This window comes from Hylobates moloch, unplaced genomic scaffold (genome assembly GCF_009828535.3).
Source record: "Hylobates moloch isolate HMO894 unplaced genomic scaffold, HMol_V3 SCAFFOLD_15, whole genome shotgun sequence".
NCBI lineage: Eukaryota > Metazoa > Chordata > Mammalia > Primates > Hylobatidae > Hylobates > Hylobates moloch.
In genome coordinates, this window is record NW_026652290.1 from 13004148 (window position 1) to 13025214 (window position 21067).

Below are 21067 nucleotides of genomic sequence, written 5' to 3' on the forward strand. Positions count from 1 at the left end.
TGGGAACTCTCTGTACTTTCTGCAATTTTTTTGTAAACCTAAAATTGCTAAAACAAAAAGTCTATTAATTAGGATAATTATATCAATTTCAAATTCAGTGTTCATAAATTTTTATCGGAAGACATCCACGCCCATTCATTTACATATTGCCTATGGCCACTTTTGTGATACAATAACCAAACTGCGAAGCTGCCACAGCGCCCAGATGGCTTACAACATCTAAAGCATTTACTATCTGCCCCTCCCCCCTACCACAGGCCACTGATTACTCCTCCATCCTCACACCATCTCCCATCTTACCCTTAGGCCATCTTGAAAAATATTTTCCTTAGAAATCCATGCTCTCTTGCCCATTAGTTCCTCTACCTGAAATACCAGGCAGGACTAACTGGGTACCATTATATCCCAGATACCTTTTTTGGCTGGCTTTTTCTGATCACCGATGCCTGAGTTAGATGCCCTTTCAATGTACCCCCCTAATCTTACCCCCATAATTTGGCCTTTCTATTGAAAGAACTCATGTTATTGCTGGCCCCTTCAGACTGTTAAAAAAATTTTTTTTTTTTGAGACGGAGTCTCACTGTATGGCTCAGGCTGGAGTGCAGTGGCCCGATTTCGGCTCACTGCAACCTCTGCCTGCCTGGTTCAAGTGATTCTTCTGCCTCAGCCTTCTGAGTAGCTGGGACTACAGGCGTGCACCACCACACCCGGCTAATTTTTATATTTTTAGTAGAGACGGGGTTTCACCATATTGGCCAGGCTGGTCTCAAACTCCTGACCTTGTGATCTGCCCACCTCGGCCTCCCAAAGTGCTGGGATTACAGGCATGAGCCACCGCGCGTGGCCCAGACTGTGAACTTTTAAGTTTGAGGTCATGGCTTATTTATCTCTGAATCCCTGTTACCTAGTACCCGCTAGTATCCACTAGCGTGGATGATCAGGAGTCATTTTATAAGGGATTCTAAACTTGGAGTCCATACATGGATGGGCTTCAGGATCTGTGACCACCTTGAAATGGGATGAAAAAGGCTATATGTGTAAGTTTGTTTGGGCTTATTTCCTGGGGAGAAAGCCCATTGTTTTCATGAGCTTCTCAAAGGGAACCATGACCAGCCTCCAACAAAGAAAAAAATGAAGAATTCCTGGAAGAGTATAGGTACATGGTCAGTACAGTGCCAACCTGGATAAATTAACGAGATTTGTTGACTTTGTCAGATTGACAAAAACAAAGAAAGTTACTGATCCTAGTCAACAATCATACCATCCATGACACAAAGATCTGTGTGACAATAGCAAAGACATGGAATCAACCCAAATGCCCATCAATGATAGACTTGTTAAAGAAAATGTGGTACATATACACCATGGAATACTATGCAGCCATAAAAAGGAATGAGATCATGTCCTTTGCAGGGATGTGGATGGAGCTGGAAGCCATTATCTTCAGCAAACTAACACAGGAACAGAAAACCAAACACCCCATGTTCTCACTTGTAAGTGGGAGCTGAACAATGAGAACACATGGACACAGGGAGCAGAACAACACACACTGGGGCCTGTCAGGGCGGCAGGGAGGGGGAGCATCAGCTAATGCACGTGGGGCTTAATACCTAGGTGATGAGCTGATAGGTGCAGCAAACCACCATGGCACACGTTTATCTATGTAACAAACCTGCACGTTCTTCTGCACATGTATCCCAGAACTTAAATTAAATTAAAAAACAAACTAACACACATACATCTGAAAAAAAGAAAACTGCTATCTTTTCACATTAAAAAAAAAGATCTGTGTGGGTGACTGACTCATCCCTATTTTTTAAAGCCTTAAATCCATGACAAAAGGTCAGCCTTGTTTAAAAACAGCTTAGGCCTAGGAGATTAGTATTCAAAGGAAGAACATTTTAGAAGAGATTCATAAAAATATCTGGACTTCACCGAATACATGCTTGTGATAGTTAATTTTGTGTCAACTTGGGTAGGCCATGCTACCCAGTTATTGGTCAAACACAAGTCTAGATGTTGCTGTGAAGGTATTTGTTTTGGTACATGTGATTATCATTTAAGTCAATAGACATTGAGTAAAGCAGATTACCCTCTTTAAATGTGTGTGGGCCTCACTCAGTTGAAGGTCTTAAGAGAAAAGACTGAGGTTCCCTGAGGAAGAAGGAGTTCTGCCTTGGACTTGAGACTGCAGCATCAACTCTTCCTTGGGTCTAGGCTGCTGACCTGCCCTGCAGATTTTGGATTGCATATACCCAAAGAAATACAAATCATTGTATCATAAAGACACATGCATGCTTATGTTCATTGTAGCACTATTCACAATAGCAAAGACATGGAATCAACCTAAATGCCCATCAGTGGTAGTCTGGATAAAGAAAATGTGGTACATATACACCATGGAATAGTATGCAGTGATAAAAAGAATAAAATCATGTCTTTTGCAGCAACATAGATACAGCTGGAGGCCATTATCCTACGCATATTAACACAGGAATAGAAAACTACCGCATGTGCGGCCGGGCGCGGTGGCTCAAGCCTGTAATCCCAGAACTTTGGGAGGCCGAGGTGGGCGGATCACGAGGTCAGGAGATCGAGACCATCCTGGCAAACACGGTGAAACCCCATCTCTACTAAAAATACAAAAAATTAGCCGGGCGTTGTGGCGGGCGCCTGTAGTCCCAGCTGCTCGGGAGGCTGAGGCAGGAGAACGGCGTGAACCCGGGAGGCGGAGCTTGCAGTGAGCCGAGATCGCGCCACTGCACTCCAGCCTGGGGGACAGAGAAAGACTCCGTTTCAAAACAAAACAAAACAAAACAAACAAACAAAAACAAAAAAACAAGAAAACTACCGCATGTTCTCACTTATAAGTGGGAGCTAAACATTGGTTACTCAAGGACATAAAGATGGCAGCAATAGATACCTGGGACTACAGCAATAGATACCTGGGGAGTCAGGGAGCAAGGATTTAAAAACTATTGGGTACTATGCTCACTACCTGGGTGATGGGATCACTTGTACCCAAAACCTTAGCATCACACAATATACCCAGGTAACAAACCTGCATATGTACCCCCTGAATCTAAAATAAAAGTTGAATAAATAAGTAAATATGCTATTTTTGATGAAGATATGTTTTAGATTAAGATATTTTTACTTGGAACACTTTAGTGTTAGACCCAAGTTTGCCACCTTTCTGGTTTCTTGGTTAATATTTTCAATTAATGCTCAAGATGAACACTCCTCCTTAGTTTACATGAGCATTTGCCAGTGAGAAAAGTAGGAAGACATTTTGGCATTTGGGTGTTTGCTGGAATTAGTTATGTCTGAAACCACAATTTTGGGTCTCTTAGGAAGTATAAGTACTCAGTACCATTGTACACCGTAAGTAGGTGGTGATGGACTTTGAATTTGGAAATATGTGGATCTGTGTTTAGCCAATGGAAACTTTAGGTACAAGAATCACCAAGAAATGGACCACCAAAGTATTCCTTCCTTTCACGTTTTAGCTTTCTTAGTTCTATTCCTGCTTATCACCTGTGTTTATTTTGCTTTTATGGTTTTTGGTATTGTTTCACAAGCATTGTAACAGCAATTATGAAATTTCTTTTTCGTTTTTTGAGTGGGAAGGTCTTGCTGTGTGGCCAGGGCTGCAGTGCAGTGGTGCGATCATGGCTCACTGCAGCCTTGACCTCCTGGGCTAAAGCAATCCTCCCAGTACATGCATGGGTCACCACATCTGGCTAATTTTTAAATTTTTTTTGTAGAGACAGTGGTCTCACTGTGTTGCCCAGGCTGGTCTTGAACTCCTGGGCCCAAGGAAGCCTCCAGCCTGGGCCTCCTAAAGTGCTGGGATTACAGATGTTAGCCACCATTTAAGCAGGAAAATTTGCTTATAATCCCACTACTCTAGAAACATATTTTTAAACTGAGTTTCTCAAGGACACAGGCCAAAGGAAAGGCTAACAGACCTTTGAATCAAGGGCAGAAGGCCTCTGGAGAAGGGAAACCATACAGAAACTACAGTGGAACAAATGTCATTTCTGAAACATAATTTACGAATACCAACAAGTTGGTATTCTCACAGTGGCACAGTGGCACTGAAAGAACATTTGCACCATTTGGAAAGCACTGAGGCTATTTAGTTTTTCAGAACAGCTGTCTCACTGAACTCTCCCCGGGCTCAACTGTCTACTGCCCATTTCCCTTTATGTCTCCTAAAGCCCCAGCATATGAGGATTTGGCACCTAGAACAAGGTTGAGTGTGACTGACACAGGAAACGGCCCGTGGCTGGACTGGTGCCTGCATGCAGCTGAATGGGGACACACAGCCAGGCCTCAGCAAGGAAGCAGCTGTCACTCAAAGCACTCAGCTCAATGTCACCAGCTTGCTTGTTTCCTTATTCTTAGTGTCTTAACTGCACTTGGAAGGTAACACTAATGATGGGACATAGTGTCACTCTGACTTAACCTTGTAGTTTGGGTAGCTCTGCAGGAAGAGGGAGAAATGGGAAGTAAATTAACATTCATTTAATATATCCCACACTGTACTGAACACTATATATATACATACATGTAGAGAGAGAGAAAGAGAGATCTATCTATTCTGCAATGGAGAGTGATTAAGATCACTGCCTGGGTTTAAGCCATGCTAGCTGTGTGGCCTTGGGCAAGTCACTTAACTTCTCCATGTCTCATGTTTTCTTCTGTAACAATAACAACATTATCTATGTTGAGTTACTATGAGGATTAAATTAATTATCGGTAAAGCCCTTAGATCAGTGCTTGGAACACAGTAAGTGCTATAGGTGTGTTTGCTGTTATTACCCTTAGTAGTTAACTTCAACAAAGTCCTGTTCATCCTTTTATGACCGAGGAAACTGACGCCCATGGAGATTAAGTCAATTACCGGACATGGCAGAGCGTGAAACCAAACTCAGATTTACCTGACTGCAATATTTTCTTCCCATAACATGACCGGGCCTGCTCAATGCTATCAAATTCCCTCTGCTGCTTGCCAGCGTAGGGTTCAGTTTATCAACCTTTCTTTGTACTGTCAAGAGTGAAATCCTATCTGACTGAGGCTCTGTCTTTTATCCCCAATTCTGATCAACCCTGGAGAAGGGCCAATGGTCAACATTTGGGGAGTCAGTGAAAGGAGAAACTTCCCTTTTCCATTCCCCCCTGTAGGGGATGGATTTTGATATCGCCTATATATCCCTATCAGAAGGCAGTGAATAACATAACTAAATAAATCATCTGATGGACAGTACCCTTAGAGCCTGGTGGATTTGGGGGAGCAGTCGGCCTCCAAGGGCAGTGCTGTCCAATAGGAATATAATGGGAGCCATCCGTGTAACTTTAAACTTTTTAATAGCTACTTTAAGAATTAAAAAACAAAAGTGAAATTAACTTTAATATTTTACCTAATATATCAAAAATATTATCATTTCAATCTGGAATCAATATAAACATTATTGAGATACTTTTTTGTATTGTGTTGAGTTCGTTATTTACTTTAAACATACAACCCTTGAAGTATATACAATGTTACTACAACAGCTCCTGGACACTTGCATATGTGTGTATTTTGCTTTTTTGTATTGTGTTGAATCCATTATGAATTTTAAGCACACAGCCCTAGAAATATATACAATGCTACTACAGTAGCCACTAGCCAGACACTTGGAAGTGTTTCCTTGATGGGCCTTCTTTATTGAGTTAGAGGCTCGATGTGTCTAAAATTCTCCCTTTTCTTCCTCCTTAGACAGATACTCTGATGAAAAAAAAAATGGCTGAAAGAGTAAAATAGCTTTTCCTCCGACTTTCCCCCATTAGTGCAGCTTGTATGGACAGCTGCGATTTCTTGTTGGGTCACAGGGCGTTTGTGACAATCTGCACGCTCTGCTCTTCTCCCTCTGTAAGGTCAGGAGTGATGGGGGGGGGGCACTTCAGGTTCTAGAAGGACTCAGGCCTCCTCTTGGACCCTGGCAAAGTCCTTTCCCGCGCCTGGTTTCCACAGGGACGGTGTTGCCTGCACAGACGACAGCACCCCCGGCGGGGAGAGCGGCCCCAGCGGAGACTCGGCAGGGCTCAGGTTTCCTGGACCGGATGACGGACCTGAGCCCGGGGCCCGGGCGGCGCTGGCCGGGCACAGGATGCGCGGCCCGGAGAACGCATCCCGGCCATCAGCCCGCGCTCGGCCCCGCGGCGCAGCTGCTGCAGATCCGCGGGGGCCGCCACCTCCTCCGGGGGCTGGCAGCGACAGGACTCTCCCCGCCCCGGCCCGGGGCCGTCCCTTGCAGGGGCCGCGGGGAGGAGTCGCCCACCTGTCATCCGAGACGCCCCACGTGGGTCGGCCGGGGAGGGGGTGGAAAGGAGGGAGAAAAGGCAGAGGCGTCGAGGGAGGCCGGAGGGAGAGTGGGGTGGACAGAGGAGCGGAGGGACGAGAGGGAAGCGCACGATAGCTGCGCGGAGAGAGAGCGAAGAGCAGAAGGAGGAACAAAGGCGACCCAAGACATCCAGAGAGGGACAGGTAAGGAGGGGCAGGTGAGCAGGAAGGAGGAGAGAATCGGGCTAGGGAGACTGCGGAAAGGAGAAGTGACGGGCGTGAGGAAACTGCTGTGGATAAGGGACGAGTAAGATGGGAAGAATGGCGGAAGACTAACGACTGCAGAGTGAGGGTCCTTCCAAGAGCGACGGGGGAGGAACTGGGGCTGCTGCGCCCTTAAGGTTGCTAAGGCGACGGTTCTGGCCAGAGCGAGGCGCATTGACGTCAGTAGCCGAACGCTGATTGGCTGCGGCCAGGCCGTTTCCGGTGGAGCTGTCGCCTAGCCGCTATCGCAGAGTGGAGCGGGGCTGAGAGCAAATCGCTGAGGGAGCTCGGTAGTCCGCCGCCTCGCACCCGCAGCCTCGCGCCCGCCGCCGCCCGTCCCCAGGTGAGTGGGGTCGGCCGGGGGCTCAGGCGAGGTGAGCTTCGTCGCTTCGCCGCTTCGCAGCCGGTTTGGGGGAGCTGGACCGATCCAAGATGGCGTCACGGGGAGCGACCTGCAGGGGGACGGCCGCACCCCCTGCCCCTCCCCGGCCGGGCGGGCGCCTTCCCGCAGGCCTCACGCCCCCAGCTCCGAGTCTGCATCCCCAAGGCCGTCTGGGCGTCGGCTTTGGTGCGGGGCTCCCCAGCCGCCCCGCTCGCGCTCGCTGCCCCCACCCCACGGCGCCTGGGGCCCTGGGCCCTCCGCGGCCCTCCCCGGCCGCCTTCGCCCCCGCGCGCCGCGGCCTCCTCGCTCACCCTCCCCCATTTCCTGAAGGACAACGGCTCTATTTTACTGGGGTCCGCCATCGTCTCGTCCGCCGGTCCTGGCTCTTCTTGTAAGCCGGCAGTTTTCCTCACCACTTCTGACGACTCGTCATTGCTAGCAGTAGCCTTTCCTCTCCATAGGGGTGTGATCTTTCCCCCAACACGACGGTCTTAGTCGGGCTTCTGAATTTCCTTTTGTCCCCTTTCACCTCTCTCCCTTTCCCAGTTTTTTCCCCTGAGGCCGCCTCGCCACCACTGTGGCCTTCCGACTGGCGTAGCTTGAAGTCTCGGCTTTCCTTCATTTTGTGGTCATGACCGTGGCCTACGTGAAGTGAAGGGCATTTTCCTGCCCTTCTTCTAGAAAATACAGGGTACCTATTAACCCCTTCAGCTCAGAGCTTGTGGTGACGACCGTCCTACTCCTTGAGAGATTCTCAAGAGATCCGTCTTTTTAGCAGAGCGAGGAAAGCAAACACTTCCTCAAGATGACCCTAGGGGAGCCGTAACTTGACTGGTCTAAGGGGGTGCGGTCTGAATCAGGAACAGTTTCTCAAAGTGTTTTTATTTTATTTCCCAGGATGTAATCCTTTCGAAACAATTTTGTCGCAACTGAATTTTCAAAAGAATGAATCTGAGTGTTTTGTTTTACATAGAGACAATGCAGCGAAAGTTTTAAAGCAGTTAAATTGTGTGTGGGGAGGGAAGGCTAGGTTGTTGGGCTTTACAAATGAGTACACATAGAGAATCCAGGTAACTCGATTAAAAATATTAAGACTGTGAAGTCTGGTTATTCAGGGATTTACATGGTGACTGCATTAATCTTGGTACATTTCTGTTCGTATACTGTCTTATTACCAGTGGCTATCTTTTTGGTTTTTGTAACATATTAGTTGTTTCAAACAAAAACACAGTTTCACTCCTTAGGCCCAGTTCTGTCATCTCTACCAGCCAAAGACCTGATCTTAGAATGATTGATCAGTTGAATGTTCTTGAAATATGACAATACTTTGAAGCATGAAAGATCTGATTTATGGTTGTTCTTGGTGGCCTTTAAGTATTATTTGAAATGCAGACAATTCTACTGAAGTGGATTTTCAGTTCATGTGATTGCCTGACCTGGAGAAGTGGCTTGTATAAATCTATCCTAAAGTAAATGCGCGTTTTTTGTTTTTTTTTTTTTTCTTCCTGTTTAAAGTAGCAGCATGATTATTTTTCCATGGCTTCTAATTTACATGGTTGTCTTGGAGCCACAAACTTTCTAATGGTCTGTTAGTCTACTTGTTGACCTTTATGGTGAAAGTTGTCAAAACAAAATGAGTAACAGTGTAGCACTTTAGAATAGCTCTTTACTCTGGTAATTCTTTCTGTAAGTTCTTTTAAATTTACAGTTTCATCTCAATAGTTTACAATGCATTATAATTGGAAAAGTCTAATTAGTATTGAATTCAGTTGCTGAGTGGAGGGGAACACACTCTTGTCTTCTACTCTTAAGTGCTTAGTAATTAGGAGTTGGAAGGAAAACAGTATATGACTCTGTTGTTAAATTACTAAACTTTTAATTCTAGGGTAAGGTTAGCTGCTCATTATTATCTCTGTTTGCTTTACTTTACATAAAGGTACCATAATTTGAATCCTCTAAAATCCATTAAATGCAATTTATCCATTAAATGTAATCCATTAAATGCAATTTATCTATTGAATCTTCATGCAAGTTTGAAACTTAAGTGTTTTAACATTATCCTGTCAAGATGAAGAAAATATTTTGACAATTTTCTGTCCAAATGTTTTAGAGTTTATGTGGTAAGAATTCTCCCCTCCCCCAACTAAGGATTTTCCTTTTACCCCTAGTGTATTATCATTTAGGGGTGGAATCTGGCAAACGATTCTGGAATAAAGGTTGCTTTTAAAACTCATCTAAATTTTCTTGTGTGTTTTTAAAAATTTTGATTACGCTAGTTAGTTGGCTAATCAGATCCTCACTCCAGTGGTTTGCTCTGTGACGTTAGGATACTCCCATGGGATAGAAGTTACATATAGGGAATGTCAGATATTCTTCATTGTGCTGACTTGCTTTCGCTTACAGTTGACTTGTGTGCCCTGGTAATTCTGTGTCCTGTTTACCGTTTACCTACTTCCCACGTCATCATGATTTCTTTTGAGGGAGAACTGAATGAAATTCCCTTAAGGGCCTGACTTCAGCACCCGCCTCTGCAGAGGATAGTGGCTCATACTTCCTCTCAGGAGTTGAGGTTATCGACTCTCACTGTTGCCTACAGAGCACAGATCCTGAACTAAATGAAACATTTACTTGGAATAATGCTAATTCTGTACATATTTTATTCCCTAGTCCCCACTTCCCTGTTTAAAAACAAAATCTACTTAGAAAAAAAATCCCTATGAATCAGTTGCCTAATGAATTTAGCAAGTTAAATGCCAGATTGGCATTTTGCTTTATAGTTTATACAAGCATATGTGTGTTTTTTTCTCACAGAGAACCATGGAGTCTGGCAGTACCGCCGCCAGCGAGGAGGCACGCAGCCTTCGAGAATGTGAACTCTACGTCCAGAAGCATAACATTCAAGCACTGCTCAAAGATTCTATTGTGCAGTTGTGCACTGCTCGACCTGAGAGACCCATGGCATTCCTCAGGGAATACTTTGAGAGGTTGGAGAAGGTAAAAATAAATGTGGGGAGATGATGAGGTGATTGTGACAGTTGTTACATTTAATAACTGGAATGTTACTAATTTGTATTTTTTGGAAGGAAAGGAATCTGACTGAATAAAAAGCCTAAAACAGAATTTCAAATAAGAAATACAGTTAAGGCATTTGTAGTAATTTAAAAATTCTTAATTAGTAGAATTTATCAGAAAAATGAACCTGTATGCTAACTGTACTTGGCTAATAAAGGGTTTCCAAACAATTCTTTGTAACTTTTTAAATTAGTGTGTAGAACTATACCAGATAAAACTGATCAGAAGTAGTATAGCAGTTCTATGAATAAGAAATTCTGTAGTACTCGAAGGCAGTTAATGCTCCTCCCATTTTGAACAAAGCAAGTAAGCGTAGTAAATCTTCTCCCACTTTTAAAACTAGTGTAATGAAACATGAATCTAGCTTGTGACTGATATATCAAAAGTTTTCAATTAGATTTGGTCTATTTTAGTGTAGAGTATATCTGATGAATTACCGTAGAGATACTGAGATTGATGTTCCTCAAAAATTTTACTCCATATTATTGGTCAGGACTTGTTGCGCCTTGAAAAAAATTAATCCAATTTTTATTCTTTTTTGCTCTTCCTCCTTGCGTGTAGGTCATTGTGACCTGCGTATGTGGCATATGTTTTTCTAAGTAAAGTGATAATTTTACATCAGGGATAATTGAAGCAAATGAATGCTTCAATTGAATGCTTCAATTCATCTCCCTCAAGAAACGATGAATGAAAAAAGTCTGGGTTACCAAATATTTTGAATAGTTTATGTGATTCGCGTCTGTAAATCAGTGAGATAAACTTACAGATTTTCTTGTGCATGTGGAAGTTATGAGGTGGTTCATAATTATTATGAATCAATTGAAATGATACATTTCTTTTGGCATATGATTATCTAATTGTATAATAGAAATAATTTGCATTATTTTCCATTGGTTTTTATAGTTTCTTATAATCAGTATAGTTTATTAGTAAAAGAATCTGTATTAAGCTTTAAAAAGTATTTGGGTAGCTCAATGATCAGGTATTTTCTATTTTCTTTAAAAACTGATTGTTAAAATTTGTATTTAGTACCGTGATCAGAATAATTAAAAAAAAAAAAAAAAACAACTAGTCACTGTGAATGTTGCTTTGCTGTCTTGGAATTATAGTAGATATTCTCACTTTCTCTTATTTATGCAATTTCCAAATCATGGAAGTGTTGTAGAGCCAGGTCATAGATGTAGCTTGTTTTGAAGTCAAGTGCGTTCCTGGAGATCCAGTTTTGAAATGGGTCACTGTAAGGTGATCCCTCTTCTTTGGACATCAATAGAAACCATCAAATGAGAGGATTAAGTTGGTGAGACATTAAGTGTGTATCTTTTTATAGGGAGTGTTGAATGTGTGATACTAGTTTCAAAGCTTGTAGTTGCCACAGTACTGTTTAGAGACTAACAAAGGTGGAAAGCAATAAATAATTATTAAAATGATTTCTTTGGAGATGGGATTTTTAGATTTAATGTGTTTCAGCTTCTTTAACTTTTAATAATTAAAGTTACAGTTCAACATGGTTTTTGCTGTAATTCAAGGGTCTTTGTTCACATGTATCCATTCCTTCCAGGGTTGAATATAGATACCTGGACCTTTAAGTAACTAGATTTTCAACTTGTTTGTGGGTCATAGTTCTGTGTATTAGGTGTTAATTTGTATGTTAGTCTATTAGTCCCTTGTCATGCTGCTAATAAAGACATACTGAGGCTGGGTAATTCATAAAGGAAAGAGGTTTAATTGACTCACAATTCAGCATGGCTGGGGAGGCCTCAGGAAACTTACAATCATGGCAGAAGGAGAAGCAAACTCGTCCTCTTCACATAGCAGCAGCAAAGAGAAGTACAGAGCAAAATGGGAAAAGTCCCTTATAAAACCGTTAGCTATCGTGAGGACTCACTCACTACCATGATAACAGCATGAGGGTAAACCCCCCCCACCCCCCCCGCCATGATTAAATTACCTCCCATCAGGTCCCTCTCAGGACACATAGGGATTATGGGAACTACAATTCAAGATGAGATTTGGGTGTGGACACAGCCAAACCCTATTATTCCATCTCTGGCCCCTCCCAAATCTCATGTTTTCACGTTTTGAAACACAGTCATGCCTTTCCAACCGTCCCTAAGAGTCTTAATTCATTCCAGCATTAACTCACATTTCAAGTCCAAAATCTCATCTGAGGCAAGGCAAGTCCCTTCCGCCTATGAGCCTGTAAAATCAGAAGCAAGTTAGTTACTTCTAGGGGCATTGGTTAGATACACCCATTCCAAATGGGAGAACTTGGTCAAAACAAGGGGACTGTAGATCCTGTGCAAATCTGAAATCCAACAAGGCAGTAATTAAATCTTAAAGTTCCAAAAGGATCTCCTTTGACTCCATGTCTCACATTCAGGGCACACTGATGCAAGAGGTGGGCTCCCGTGGCCTTGGGCAGCTCCGCCCCTGTGGCTTTGCAGGGTACAGACCCCCTCCTGGCTGCTTCCATGGGCAGGCGTTGAGTGTCTGCTGCTTTTCCAGGTGCATGGTGCAGTCTGTTGGTGGATCTACCATTCTGGAGTCTGGAGGATAGTAGCCCTCTTCTCATACCTCCACTAGGCAGTGCCCCAGTGGGGACTCGGTGTGGGGGCTCCAAACGACCCCACATTTCCCTTCGCACTGCCCTAGCAGAGGTTCTCCAGGAGGGCCACGCCCCTGCAGCAAACTTCTGTCTGGGCATCCAGCATTTCTGTACATCTTCTGAAATCTAGGGGGAGGTTCCCAAACCTTAGTTCTTGACTTCTGTGCACCCACAGGCCCAGCACCACTTGTAAGCCACCAGGGCTTGGGGCTTGCACTCTCTGTAGTAATGGCCAGAGCTGTACCTTGGCCCTTTTTAGCCAAGACTGGAGCTGAAGCAGCTGGAACACAGGGTACCATGTCCTGAGGCTGCATAGCACAGGAGCCCCAGGGCATGGCCTAGGAAACCATTTTCCCCTCCTAGGCCTCTGGGCCTATGATGGGAGGGGCTGTCCTGAAGGTCTGTGACATGCCCTGGAGACATTTTCCCCATTATCTTGGTGATTAACATTTGGCTCCTTGTTACTTATGTGAATTTCTGCAGCAGGCTTGAATTTCTCCCCAGAAAATGGGATTTTCTTTTCTATTGCTTTGTCAGGCTGTAAATTTTTCAAACTCTGCTTCCTTTTGAATGCTTTGCCGCTTAGAAATTTCTTCCACCAGATACCCTAAATCATTTCTCTCAAGTTCAAAGTTCCACAGATTTCTAGGGCAGGGCCAAAATACTGCCAGTCTCTTTGCATAGCAAGAGTCACCTTTACTCCAGTTCTCAAGTTCCTCATCTCCATCTGAGACCACCTCAGCCTGGACTTCATTGTCCATATTACTATCAGCATTTTGGTCAAAGCCATATAAGAAGTCTCTAGGAAGTTCCAGCCTTTCCCACATCTTTCTGTCTTCTGAGCCCTCCAAGTCTCTAGGAAGTTCCAAACTTTCCCACATTTTCCTGTCTTCTTCTGAGCCCTCCAGACTGTTCCACCCTCTTCCTGTTACCCAGTTCCAAAGTTGCTTCTACATTTTTGGGTATCCTTGTAGCAGCACCCCACGCTCTGTGGTACCAGTTTACTGTATTAGTCTGTTCTCATGCTGCTAATGAAAGACATACCCAAGACTGGGTAATTTATAAAGGAAAGTGGTTTGACTCACAGTTCCTCATGGCTGGGCAGGCCTCAGGAAGCTACAATCATGGCAGAAGGGGAAGCAAACACATTCTTCGTCACATGGCAGCAGCAAGGAGAAGGGTCAAGCAAAAGGGGGAAAAGCCCCTCAAAACCATCAGATCTCATGAGAGCTCACTGTCACAAGAACAGCATGGAGGTAACCACCCCTGTGATTAAATTACCTCCCACCAGGTCCCTCCCACAATACGTGGGGGTTATGGAAAGTATAATTCAAGATGAGATTTGGGTGAGGACACAGCCAAACCATATCAGTCTGAAAATACAGTCATATTCTCATCACCTTCTTCCTCATTACTGGAGGGTTGTGTTTCTGTTACCTTCAACTACTCCATAAGAAATGTACCAAAAACTCTTGACAGTTGGTCTTTTGAAAGCTTCTGCATTTTAATTCAGTCATCTGGAATTTGAGTCTTCTTTTACTCTTGTATTTATTAGAACCTTAGATAAGAGGAATTAAAATAACTGTGACCTTGTGTCTGCTGTGTCAGGTACTGTGTGAAGCACTTCATATACATACATACTCGTTTCAAATGTATGAGGTATGTGATTATCAGCATTTTACAGACATAGCAGTAAAACTGAGAGAAATTAAGTAATGTGGCTGTGGATATAGACTGTAGTCGTCAGCTTTGCTGGAGCAACATACAACCCCCAAATTTCAGTGGTTACTACAACAGACTAGTCATGTGCAGTTCTTTTGGTATCAGCCTGTCTTGTGTTCTTGACACCACATACCTTGTTCTGGGGCTGAGCAGAAGGAGCAGCCCTATATAGGGCATGCTGTTTTCAAAGCAGAGGGAGGGCAGAAGCTCAAGGTGGACAGAGCCAAACTACACAGGCAACCATGGTATGGCATGTCCACTTACATTCCATGGCCAGAGCAAGTCCTGTAGCCAAGCCTTAAGTCAGTGGGGTGGGAAGTATACTTTACCCACAGGGAAGAGTGACAGAAGCAGGGAGGGAACAAATAATTGTGAAAACATAGTAAGTTAGTAGTGGGGACAGAATTTGAACCTAAGAGTCAAGAAGATAGTGTAGAATTTAATGCAAAACCGAATGCAGAATTTGAACCTCAGAGTCAAGAACATAACCACTGATTAGACTGGGAGGTTTTTTCTAATTTTTAATTTTTTATTGATACATAGCATTTGTATGTTTTTATGGAGTACATGTGATATTTTACATGCATAGAATGTGTAATGATCACGTCAAGGTATTTAGGTTATTCATCACCTCACTTAAAGAGCTGAGGAGGAAGGAGACTGACAGCAGGATGACAACAGCAAGAGAAAGGATATAAAAATATATCATAGTATATACTAGAAAACTCATGATCTGAGTAACAGCTCTGAGTCGTCAGATTAGGTTATATTCAGATTGCTGTTTTTAAAAGACTCACTAGAATCCATGAGACAGTGCTAAAATCAGAATGTTTTTGTTACTTCAAAATTAATCTTAAAAATTCAGTGAAGTAGAATATAGTCCCAAGTGAAATGTTATTTGTGAAATTTTTCCTGAAATTTTTGTGAAATGTCAGTGACAAATTTGGGGGGAAGAATTTGTGTTTTCATTTATACTCTTAAACTTTGTGTGTGTATGTTTTTTTATTTTATTTTTATTATTTTTTTTGGACAGAGTCTCGCTCTGTCACCCAGGCTGGACTGCAGTGGTGCAATCTCGGCTCACTGCAACCTCCGCCTCCTGGGTTCAAGTGATTCTCCTACCTCAGCCTCCTGAGTAGCTGGGACTACGCCTGGCTAATTTTTGTATTTTTAGTAGAGACAGGGTTTCACCATAATGGCCAGTCTGGTCTTGAACTCCTGACCTTGTGATCTGCCCGCCTTGGCCTCCCAAAGTGTTGGGATTACAGGCGTGAGCCACCATGCCTGGCCTATTTTTTGAGACAGGATCTCACTCTATTGCCCAGGCCTGAGTGCAGTGGTGCGATCATGGCTCACTGCAGTCTCTACCTTCCAGGCTCAGGTGATCCTCCTGCCTCAGCTTCCCAAGTAGTTGGGACTACAGGTGTGTGCCACCGCACCCAACTAATTTTTATGTGTTTTTGTAGAGACGAGGTTTTACAATGTTGCCTAGGCGGGTCTCAAACTCCTGGACTCAAGTGACCCGCCCCCTTCAGCCTCCCAAAGGGTTGGGATTACAGGCGTGAGCCACTGTACCCAGTCATGTACTCTTAAACTTTAAACTTGGGAGAGACTTGAGTTTTATAGCCATGTGTTAATATGAAATGAGAAAACCTTATTGGTTATTGGAACAACCAGAATTAACATGAAATGAGTTTTCTAAAAACCATATTTTAAAAAGTAGGTTACATATTCACATATTTCAAAGTTGTGCAGGTACAAAAGGGCATAATAATGAAAGCTCTGCCTCCCACGCCATTGCTTTTCTTGAATGCTGCCAATGTTCCGGAGATTAATACATGGGCACTTACAAATTTATATATAAAAAAGAAATAATGGGTCAAATGAATGAGAAAGTAGAAGATAACACATTTTTATTTTTTCCCTTTTACTTCAGGCACAACAGCTAATTCTTTAGATCTGAGAAGAATTTGTTTTTAAGGCTCTAGATGTGAAAAAAATGTTTAATAGTTTATCTTAGGTTTTATTTGAATTGGTCCAATAAGTAGTTTTTAAAAGCAAGTAAACTCTTTTTGTCTTTTAACTTCAAGTTTAAACCTTGATTACAAAGAATGATCCTAGCCCTGCTGGGAGAACTATTATAGATATGGTCTCGTTTAAATTCGTGGTTACCGTCACATCATTTCATTATTTGTTTTTATCTGGCATCAAACTAGAATGTGAATTCCACAGGCTCAGGACCCTCTCCTATTTGTTTTTAATTTCCTGTTGCCTAGCATAGGTCTTGGCACGGCAGATCCAGAAAATGGCTTACTGAGTTAATGAAATAACTCAGTAATCTAGACGTTCTTCGATCACTATGTTGGGCTTGAATTGCTTTTCCTGATAACATTTCTTTTGGCGGGAGGGTCTCTTGCTATCTGCAGTAGCATCCAAAAAAACCCAATTTTCAGGATTTTGTCTTGCAGTGTGTTACTGTTGTGTGCATCACAGATAATTGTTGTCAAGACATTAATGAATATCTGATTGTTACTCACATGTTATATGAGTACTAATGGCTTGTACTAATGGCTTTTGCCCATTAATGAAGGATAGCATCTGTTACCATCTGAGGTACATTCTGTTGAGAGTGTTTCTTTTCAAGTGTTACTCTCTATTTTTTTTCCCCTTTGGAATTGGTGTTTTCCTCTTAACTTACATTGTTAATGGAAGAAGAGATTGGAAGTGACTGAGATAGACTATCATTGGAACATGAGAATGCCAACTTTACGTGCCGAAGGATCTCATTTTGCAAACTTGTAATTTCTTTCAGGAGGAGGCAAAACAGATTCAGAATCTGCAGAAAGCAGGCACTCGTACAGACTCAAGGGAGGATGAGATCTCTCCTCCTCCACCCAACCCAGTGGTTAAAGGTAGGAGGCGACGAGGTGCTATCAGCGCTGAGGTCTACACGGAGGAAGATGCCGCATCATATGTTAGAAAGGTAGTTTTGATATTTGAACATCGGGGAGATGCTTTCGGGACCCACTTGCTGGTCATCTAGTCTCCTTTGATGAATGAATCGTAAAATACAAAACAGGGTGAAACTTCATCCATCCTGTACAATTCTTGGGTACTGGAAAACAGGTTTCTGTAATAGCATGCTGTCAGAGGAAATAACTAATAGTGATTATAAACTAGTGAATAATTGCATTTTGGGGTTTGTTATTTCCTTGCAGTTGTTTTGCAGTAGAAGGAGGTGGGCAGTATTGCTTTTTCTCTTGAATCGTGATGTCTGTTTTTTGCTATCCTATTAAATGTTGTGGCATTTAACCTTCTATTCTACGAGCCTCCTTTGTCCTGTATTCTCCTCTTCCTCAGAGCCAGGCTATTTTGAGTTATGCTGTTAGCCTTAAAGGGGAACAGAATTGTCCTGGCAGTTGAGGCTTGTGAAACTAACAGATCACAGATTTTTAAAATGACTAATTATTATAAAATACTTAGTTTTGCCTCAGAATAATGACCTTGGTCAAGGTGTTTTGATTTGTTTCTTTAGTTGTTAACTGGGAACCAAGTACCAGACTTTATATTTAGGCCTGGTTGTAGGCAAGGGGATTAATTAGTCAATATTTGTTGAGTAGTTTATGGATCAAAGATAGTACAAGTGTGTTGTAGTGAAAATATTTAACTCAAAGCAGTCTTGTTTAAATACCATAATGTGGCTTGACATTTAATTGAAGCTCAGGTTGCAAACATGAAATGTTTTCGTTTATGGAATTGTCATTTGACCTTCAATTCTTTTCTAGGTTATACCAAAAGATTACAAGACAATGGCTGCTTTAGCCAAAGCCATTGAAAAGAATGTGCTGTTTTCACATCTTGATGATAATGAGAGAAGGTAGGAACAGGCTCTTTCTTAACACTATTTTTCAATTAGGGGTGTGATCCCAAATTATTTTCAACACTTGTTGCAGGTTTTAGAGCTCTTAGTAATTGTTCACCAGATGACAATCTGGGGTCTTTAATTCTAAGCTTAATGTTTGAAATTCATGGAAGAGACATGTGAAATGTAACACGAGGCCTTCTCTCTTTTGCAGTGATATTTTTGATGCCATGTTTTCGGTCTCCTTTATTGCAGGAGAGACTGTGATTCAGCAAGGTAAGGGCTTCTGTAGCATGTAGTATTGTTACGGGAGAGGAGGCGAGACTGGAGGATTTTTTTGGTTTTGTTTTATTGAAGTTTGTTTTCCTCTTTGATCCTACCACTTTTTTTTTTCTGTTATACTATTGGATTTTTCTATTTCTTTTAAATTAAAATTTTCTGAGATGGGCAGAACACTTTGTATTGGGAACTAATATTTTTGATATAGTTTTGTTTATAATTTAAAGGAAATGCCTACATTGTCTTACCTTGAATGTTGTATAGAATTTCAGAATCATACATATCTCTCATGTTCTTTATATTATTAATCACTTTTAAAGTAAGAAATAAGTGAAACACCTACGTTCTTCATTGTATAGCCCTGTCTGTTGAAAGGGTTCTAGGACTTCTATGGATTCTTTCTTTGCCTACATAGACTAACATGGATTTAACTTTTTGACTATCTTCCTCTTTTTATTTTCTTATTTATTCTTGACATTTTATGAGTTGGTATATATTTCCATTTTGTGGCAACCTGATAATTTATTATTAACTATTTGAGTTGTTTCTAATGTCCTTGTTATAGATGCCGTAGCAGTTAATAACTGTCCACACATGTAGCTTTTAAAAATTTTTTTCAGAGGTATTCTTCAGTATGAGATGACTAAAAAAAATTTTGATTCATTCTATGACTTTTAAAATACATTGCTTGATTTTCTTTCCCCTGAAAGATTGTGTTAGTTTGTAACACACTCTCACAGTACCACTATAAAATAAGTTTATTATTTTGTAATTTTGATAATTTGTTTCTTTAGTTTGGAATATGCTTCTAACTTTTTTACCCTCTTTTAGGTGATGAAGGGGATAACTTCTATGTGATTGATCAAGGAGAGACGGATGTAAGATTTACCAATATCAAAAATATGTTGATCTTAAAAGCCAATGTATTGATTGCTTCTGAGCAATAAGAATAGTGATTTTGAAGGGTCATTATATCCCTTGTATGTCAGATTTTATTAATACATTTTGCCAAGTATTTTTATAACACAGAGAAACTCTTTAAAGGTAATTTTCTGTTCAGAGCTTTTGCTGGAGTGGTGGTTAAGAAGTGTGTGTAGCTGGGCACAGTGGCCCATGCCTATAATCCCAGCACTTTGGGAGATGGAGGCAAGAGGGTTGCTTGAGCCCAGGAGTTCAAGACCAGCCTGGGCAACAAAGTGAAACCTCATCTCTTAAAAAAAAAAAAAAAAAAAAAAAAAAAGATTCTAGACCCAGCCATTAGCTAGCAAACTTAATACAGCTTTCTTATTCACAAATGAAATGGGGACAATAATAGCATTGATCTTTAAGGATTATTAGAAAATTCAGTGACCTAATGCAAGTAAAATGTTTAGCATAGTGCTCAGCACAGTTTTCTAAGTATCTATGACTGGTATTAGTGCTTAGCCAACCTTTTTCCCTTACATCCTTACAGAGTGCTTTTTTCTTATCAGATAATTAAATCAGGTAAATTATGGACACTCAACTCATTTAACTCATCAGAAATCACCTATTCTTCTCTGTTGTGTACTGCAAACTTAATATTTGTGTTTTTTAAAACAAAGTTCAGGATTATGACCTTTTAAAAAGGTTTGAGGGTTTTTAACATTTATGTGTTTGTATCTAGAAAAAAAAACTTTTTTGATGTCACTTGCACTTTAGGTCTATGTCAACAATGAATGGGCAACCAGTGTTGGGGAAGGAGGGAGCTTTGGAGAACTTGCTTTGATTTATGGAACACCTAGAGCAGCCACTGTCAAAGCAAAGACAAATGTGAAATTGTGGGGCATCGACCGAGACAGCTATAGAAGAATCCTCATGGTAAGAGACCATGGTGTTTGAGAGTGTGATTTAGAATTCTCATCTACGTAACTAAGGTTTGAATATTACCAAATTAAAAAGAGAATATTTCTTTTAATGAGCGAATATTTCTTTTAATGAGCAAATATTTCTTTCTTTTAATGAGCAAATATTTCTTTCTTTTAATGAGCAAATACTTTGCATTAAGCCCAGCTTAGCATTATTCATTATGCCATTTTAGGCAGCGATATTTTAGAACAAAACCTTGGGAAACAAGATCTGGTATATATGTGCTGGTCATCTCATGTTTGGAAATCTGTCCATTTGCTGATAGGCACATCTTAATTTACCTAATTATACCCATTACAGCATGATAGGTGCTGCTTTTAAGTGCTTAAAGTTATTTGGGGCCATTCAGAAATAATCAGCTTCCCTAACCTGTGAAAGTGGGTTATCAGTAATGTATATGTATGTCATGTCCCCTATTGTTAAAGGAATAAACAAAATACTAAAACCATTGGAACATTCTGGTGATACAGTCAGATTTTTTGAGAACGTTGTGATAAATTTATAGGATAGCTTTGGATGTTTAAGTCCCAGCCAATGCATTGGTAATTTTCAATGGTTTTCTTAAATTTGTGCAGTGTCCATCTGACCATTTGAAAATGTACAGTCTGATGTACTTTGAAATTTTTCTGCATTTGGGATATATAGATAGATTAGATTAGATAG

The 21067-nt window shown here is 41.5% G+C and overlaps 1 protein-coding gene across 5 annotated transcripts in view; it reads left to right on the top strand.

The window, feature by feature from the left end:
• The window catches only part of PRKAR1A (protein kinase cAMP-dependent type I regulatory subunit alpha), a 73037-nt gene that overhangs the window by 45871 nt on the left and 6099 nt on the right, over nucleotides 1-21067 (top strand). Inside the window, exons 1-7 of one of the 5 annotated variants that reach the window (XM_032178512.2) lie at nucleotides 6392-6535; nucleotides 9789-9971; nucleotides 17189-17359; nucleotides 18162-18253; nucleotides 18453-18514; nucleotides 19349-19395; nucleotides 20198-20356. In XM_032178512.2, coding sequence (XP_032034403.1) covers nucleotides 9795-9971; nucleotides 17189-17359; nucleotides 18162-18253; nucleotides 18453-18514; nucleotides 19349-19395; nucleotides 20198-20356 — 708 coding nt within the window. In that variant the 5' untranslated portion in view covers nucleotides 6392-6535; nucleotides 9789-9794. Of the gene's footprint in view, nucleotides 1-6391; nucleotides 6536-6768; nucleotides 6970-7247; nucleotides 7369-9788; nucleotides 9972-17188; nucleotides 17360-18161; nucleotides 18254-18452; nucleotides 18515-19348; nucleotides 19396-20197; nucleotides 20357-21067 lie in introns of those variants that run through there. The other 4 variants (XM_032178513.2, XM_032178511.2, XM_058428568.1 and 1 more) reach the window with 4 other exon arrangements.